The 6,704-nt window shown below is 42.0% G+C and overlaps 1 protein-coding gene across 1 annotated transcript; it reads right to left on the bottom strand.

The window, feature by feature from the left end:
* Positions 1–2,078: 2,078 nt before the first annotated feature.
* Positions 2,079–4,708, bottom strand: tmem53 (transmembrane protein 53). Its single transcript, XM_080777589.1, has 3 exons — positions 4,529–4,708; positions 4,168–4,271; positions 2,079–3,549 (listed from the first exon to the last, which is right to left on the bottom strand). The coding sequence occupies exons 1-3, from the start codon at positions 4,596–4,598 to the stop codon at positions 2,848–2,850; spliced, it is 876 nt and encodes a 291-aa protein (XP_080633715.1). The 5' UTR covers positions 4,599–4,708; the 3' UTR covers positions 2,079–2,847.
* Positions 4,709–6,704: the final 1,996 nt, after the last annotated feature.

Raw genomic sequence — 6,704 nt, 5'->3', positions numbered from 1 at the left:
TGACACTTACCTAGGATCATATCATATGAAAAAAGCTTTTTAACAGTTGACGCTGCTGCTCCATGGCTCCCCGACTCCTCTCCCTCTCATGTCTCCTCCTCCCTCTCCACCGCCTTCTCTCCTCTCTCCATCTCCTTCTCTCCTCTCACCTCCTCCTCATCTTCTCTCCATCTGTGCGTGTTCATGTCCCATCAATGCACGTTACTTTACTACTAACATTGTCTCTTGTCTGCATCTATATCACAAATTCAACATTTAGAGACCTCTGCCCCGGAGTTTTATGTGCTTTCTCAATTTAGGCATTCAACACAGACTCTTATGCAAAGCGAGTAAGTATGCCATATTGTCAACAAACAATTGTGTACAGTAAAGTCACATGCACAAGTGGAGGGAGTGCAAATATAAAGCCAAGAGAACAATGTTGTGACTCAAAGAAATAAGGATACCAGGTACTACTGAACCTAGAATGCATCTTTATTCTGTACAAAGAACGTGCTCATGCTCTCTCCATTTTTAGTTTGTGGTTGTTTGGCGGTTTAGGGTTACAACTTACCACAGACATTGCATCTCAGTCTGGTCAATATATTAAAACTTCAAAGCTGCTTAAATGTAAGCAATGTACTCTTTGAAGGATTACTTAATACAAAGTAGCCGAAAAGCGAAAAGCAAATACCGGAACAGAACAGGTCCTGTTTGTTGTTGGTAGTCAATTAAGTAGGTCTACAGCAGGTAAACAAACTCAAGTATTTTGGCGCTGCACTGCGGCGACATGGACATAAGGGCTTATGCGGGCCCTTTGTCTAAGACAAATTTCTTCCTCGGGAGACATATAATAAAGAACCTTGAAGTAGAGTAAACTAATTATTATAGGAGTGACTTACTTGTGACTTTCCTGCTTCTTTCCCACGCCCAACCTCGCGTCACCATGCAGGCTTTCCAGTTTCCACCTCGTCTTCTACGTGTCCAGTCTATCCCTATCTACGACACTGTCTCTCCACTCGAGAGACAGAGCCCACACAATTCCTCCCTTTGTTAAATTGTGTAGTTTCACTTTTCTCAGTTTTCTGGCTTGACACTTGAGCTATCCACACGGACATGTGGCCTTCCTTGAAGTTCCTTCAAAGGAGGAACTAATTAGCATGTGATGAATTCAACCAGTACAGCAGAAACCTCTACCAGGCCAGCAGGGGGTGGAAGAGGACTGCTGAACAAAATGAGGGAGTACCAATTCTATTAAGAGGTAACCTACAAGAATCAGTTGAGGGGGAGAAAAAAAAACACTATTACTGAGGAAACCACGTTTTCCTCCCCCTCCCTAGCTGGTACTCCCTCATTTTGGGCTGAGTTGGGCACACACACACACACACACACACACACACACACACACACACACACACAGTTCAGGCCACATGTTGGGGGCTGAATATTCTCATGGTCTCAATGTTAGACACCATTGTAGTGTCTTATGTTGGAACAAAGGACAGCCTTAAATGCTTGTTTTGTTGTAGTTTCTGAGCTGGAGAGAATGAGCCCCTGGCTAAAGATAAGTGTGATCTCTACCACATCATCAGTTGTCTCTTGTCTGCAGAACAAATTGACCTGAGCCTCCTAAAAATCATAGCTTGCTTGATTCGATTGATTGTGATAAATGTCTATTTATGTGACGCCCACATTTGACTCCACTCAGGCCCCTTTTCTACCAGGGTTGAACCGATTCAGTTATTTTCCCCCCGCCTAATGTTGAACCAGTTTCCACTTCAGGAGTCAGGACCCTAAAAATTGGTTCGGAACTGGAATTAAAAAATGTCCGGCTGTTCAATGAAAGCACCAAGGTTCCAAGAATTGGAATGGATCGAAACACTTCTAGAACCAAAGTTCTCCTCTCATGAGTCATGAGGAAAAACTGCAATGCTAGTGGAAATGTTAGTGCATATCCCAACTCTAGCGTTCAAAATGTGACATACTATTCAATGGTCACTCTCATTTATTCAAAGGCACAATACTTAGAAAAAAGAAACACATTTTAGTCAGTGTTGAACAATATACATTCATAGTCTAACACTTTATTTTTTTGTGACATATCACTTGTGTACCACTTATTAGGGCTGGGAATTGTTATACATTTTGACCCCAATTACAGTTTTAAAGCTTCCAAAACTTAACTACTGTTAAATACAGTGTTTACAATGTCTTTCTCAAGTGCCTCGTTGGAATAATTTACAATATATTTTCTTTTCCATTTAACATTCATGTGCCATTAATCTTTCTAAGTAGAATCACAATTGTGCTTTTTTTTTTTATTACCGGCAGTTAAAACATTAAAATGTTGTAACGAAATATGTAATTCTTTCAATGCCCAGCCTGCTTGGTTTTAGATTCTACGAACTAACCTAAAATCCAACTAATTTCACCGGAGGTTTACGCCATTTTACCTTCATTTCTAATATTCAATGTTTTTAAGTTTCTATTCCTTAGTTGCCTTTACATCCATTACATGACAGTAGTGCTGCAAATACAAGTATAGCGCAGGATAGAAGTTGTACCACATTTCTAGTCCTTAGGTTACAATTGTAGGTCTTACACAGACATAGATTAAACCCAGATCAAAGGAAAACATCTGAAAGTAATCAAAAGAAATCTAGGTCAATTCTGTAGAGCTAGCGGCCCAGGATGTGCTTTCGCCATGATCATTCAACTACAAAATTGTCAGTGTCACAATAGTTTACGGATCATTATAACACCAATTAACATTCAAGACCTCTGACGGTAAAAACACACTCTAACTGAAGCTACATCCTAAGCCATTTTCTTTCCTGAAAACAAAGAGAAAAAACAACAAGAAAAGCATCACTCTTTCTGAACATGGTGTCTCTTTTTGATTTCTGTCCCTTCTGAGTCCTTCATGCAGGCATTTAAAAAATTGCGGCACTTCAGAGTGTACTGCTCTGGGAACTCTCGGAAATGGCTAACGTGAGCAGTGGTAGCAAAGTCAAAGCTGTCCACTGGGACGCCTTTCTGCGTCAGGGTCTCCACCATGAGCTCCACCTCTCTGTGGCGGATCACCTGGTCAGCTTTGGAGTAGAGATATAGCTGGGGCCAGCTCGGAGGCTTGTCTCGCAGGGCATCATAGTGGTTCTTGTGGATATATTTGGTGATGGGGTACAGCACCACCCGTAGCAGGAAAACAGTTACTGCAAAAAGCACTAGGAGAATGTACCTCAGAATGGGGTTTATTTTGGGCCCTAGGGTGGCCCTCAGCGCACGCAGGGCCCCCTGCACGTTCCCACTTCCCGGGGCACTATCCACTACTGCCCCGATCACTCGCAGAGAGCTGAACTGTTTGTCACTGTGCAGGAGCTCTACGATGTAACGGTACAGCATGAAACCACCGTTGCTGAATATGTGGAAGAATATCGGGCTGTTTTCCACCTCGTAGTCATAGAGGACTTCCAGCAGTTTGAGGGCTGTGCCGCTCAGCTCCTTGTAGCCAAAAGACTCTGATATGAAGACCGTCTTTAAGGGGGCTGTATAGCAGACCGTGACACATCCCTAGAGAAACAAACAGTCAATGAGAATGTTAAATTGGAATAGAAACAAACATAGACATTGTCTACTCTAAACCAGAGGTTCACAATCACTGGTACTAGTAACACTAGTGATACTTGAGCCCCCATATGATGGTACGTGTGTAATGCGTAATTGGGTCGTCCACTCACAGTTAACAGTCTTTGTATTGAGTTTGTGCTTGAAATGTACTGTAATTCTGCAAACTGTTAATAAATATTTCAATCAATCAAGAGGAGTCACCCAAAAAAGACAAAAGTGGAATGAAATATTTATATTAATACAGGTAGTTCTTCTGACCAAGAAATCGGTTGAAATAGGCTGAAATGAGAATGATGGCACACCTAGCCGTTAATAGAAGATTTGAGTACAGACATTAGGAAAAATCAGTTGTGCTTAGACAAAGTTGTCAGAGCAGCAGCAAAATTGGCTTGGAACAAAAACAAAACAATTCAAATAATAACTCAGCAGGTCTACTCTCCTGTATTTTAACATCAGTAATTATGGTGGTACTTAATTGGAGAGACAGATATTTTCTGTGGTGGTAATTGATATAAACCTCTGAACCTTTACGGTAATTTATTTTTCTTGTTCTTTGCCAACCTGTTCATTGTAGATGGAGCTGTACTTGGAGAGGTGCTTGTCTTTGCAACCAGCCCAGCCCAATAGGATGACAACTGGCTCCTTTGTCTCCTGCCAATGTCTCTCTGAAAGCACAGGCCACCAAACAAACATACTGTTATACAATAGTAGTATATAGGCAAAGCAAGTCCACGATTCTTGTTTGTTATTTGGCAGATGTGTGCTAGAAATGGCACTTAGCCGTGCGCCCGTTTTGAGATGTATGTGTTGCTATGGATCGCTGTATAGCTTGTAGCCTACAGTGATAATAGCTCAGACTCCTCAGAGAGAGAACGTTAGCAACCTAGCTAGCAAAGCCATGTCGAAACATAACACGCCTTACCCGATAGCACAACATCAGGAAAGCAGATATTGTAGTCTATTTCATCGTCTGCCATTTCTGCACGATTCATATCAACTGTGCTCCTCGGTTTTATAGCTCATCTGGCTGACTGTTGTCAGATTGATCAATAATATGGGGATCTGATCGTTGACGTTCAACTGAGTAGTAGTAACGCTGGGTTACCTAATAATGGACATAGAGCGCTGCCCTGCCCCCTTTTTGAACGATACAGTTCATCGGTTGCTCTGGGTTGTCTGCTGCTGTCTGTATATGGAACAGCTATCCCCACCTCTGGCCACTAAATGGCGAGAGTGTGCTGTCAATTCAAGTCAAGTCAAGTCAAAGGAGCCTTATTGGCATGAGAATAAAACCTGTTTACATTGCCAAAGCAAGTGTAATATAATAAAAACTGTTGAAAATGGGGGAAATATACAGCATTGTGTAAACAGAGCTATATCACATTGCATCGTTATATACACGTTATACAGGGTATAAAGCTTGAAACAAAAGCAGCATTCTTTTGCAGTCACTTTGGGACAATTAGCAGCATTTCTTTGCAATCACTTTGGGACAACTAGCAGCATTTATTTCTCAAGACTATTTAAATAGTAGGCCTATACAAAAAACCCTCAGATTTAAGACGTGTTTAAAGGTAGCAGATACATGTTCAGTACCTCTGGCCCATAGCTCTAATGTCTTTGCAATGTAAAGGCGTTAGAGCTATGGTATGGACCACCATCTTTACACCTGGGAAAAACTGAATCCATTCTCTTTGGATCTAATAGTAATCTCAGCAAGGCAAATGGCTTCAAGTTCAAGGTTCAAGGTTTCTTTATTTTGTCTTCCAAGGAAGAAATTTGTCTTGGACCCCAAGGACCCACTCTGCAGCATACAGATACAAAACAAAACAATACACAATACACAATACAAGACAACAAAGGCACATAGTGACCCGTACAACATTAAAAAACCACATACCAACGTAACCTAGTGCAAAAAACAAAGCAAGAACATCACCTCATCACCTTCGACCCTTCCTGTCTGCCCTCTGCAAGGACTCTGTTTAGGAGTGTGATTGACAGAGGGACAAAGGAATGCTTGTACCTGTTGTATTTGCACGCATGGACCTCGTATTTCCTACCTGATGGCATTAGCCGATACTCAGGGTAGTACATGGGAGGGGTCAGACACTATATCTTAACCTGTCCAATGGTGGCCTGCTCAAAGATGACCTGGGGGGTGATCGGAGGTGTAGACATACCTATGATCTGCCATTTTGGCTAATCTAATCTATTTTGGCTTCTTGGTTAGAGTGGGTGACAATGTTATCACATGTAAAGATGAAATTACCTACCATTGGAACACCCTACCAACAGTCATTAAGACATGGAAATCCCTTGACTCCTTCAAAACCGCTCTCAAAGGGCACCTACGGACGGCTGCAATTCAAACTGGCCCCTGTAAAATCTGAATCCCCCCCACCACTCACCCCTTTTCCCCCTCACTGTATGTTTCTTTTCCCTTTTTACCTCCTTTATGATGAATTCCTGTTCTGTTCATTGACTATATAGAAGTGTCTATTTGTACGTCTCTAAATGTTTTGATGAATTGAACATGGTGGACCCTCTTGTAAACAAGTGTAATGCGTAATTGGGTCGTCCACTCACAGTTAACAGTCTTTGTATTGAGTTTGTGCTTGTAATGTAGACCTACTGTAATTCTGCATACTGTTAATACATATATTTCAATCAATCAAAAACCAGAGCTAACATGTGCAGTACTTGGTAGTTGTTGGTACAGATAGTAGTCCTTGTACCACCCTAAAGCCAAGCCAATGGAATACAACCTGACTAACCTTTTGTCGCAACAGTTCACACATCGCTGCTGTGTTTGCACATTAAGTATTTCTGTCAAACTCTGCTGTCTGCTGCTGTCCAGCGGCGGCTACTGTTATGTCCACTAGATGGCGTACGTCGTCTGCACACATAATGTGCATGGTGTTTACTGTAGTCTTGGACTCTTTGTTGATGAATCTGATGATGATCATGTCAAACAAATATTGCATTTACAAGCACGCACGCGCGCGCGCGCGCACACACACACACACACACACACACACACACACACACACACACACACGCAACGCGCGATGTGTTTCAGTTTAGCCTGCGACACC

Source organism: Protomyctophum bolini, assembly GCF_963924005.1.
Source record: "Protomyctophum bolini genome assembly, chromosome: 12".
Taxonomy (NCBI): domain Eukaryota; kingdom Metazoa; phylum Chordata; class Actinopteri; order Myctophiformes; family Myctophidae; genus Protomyctophum; species Protomyctophum bolini.
The sequence above is the reverse complement of the archived record's forward strand: the minus strand, read 5'-3'. Positions and strand labels throughout refer to the sequence as shown.

What these genes read in the sequence shown, in the direction of transcription:
- tmem53 (XM_080777589.1), bottom strand. Translation starts at nt 4,598, where the DNA reads ATGAATCGTGCAGAAATGGCAGACGATGAAATAGACTACAATATCTGC. An exon ending in TCCTGATGTTGTGCTATCGG is followed by an intron (nt 4,272 to 4,528) that starts GTAAGGCGTGTT and finishes CTGTGCTTTCAG; the next exon opens with AGAGACATTGGCAGGAGACA. An exon ending in GCTCCATCTACAATGAACAG is followed by an intron (nt 3,550 to 4,167) that starts GTTGGCAAAGAA and finishes TTGTTTCTCTAG; the next exon opens with GGATGTGTCACGGTCTGCTA.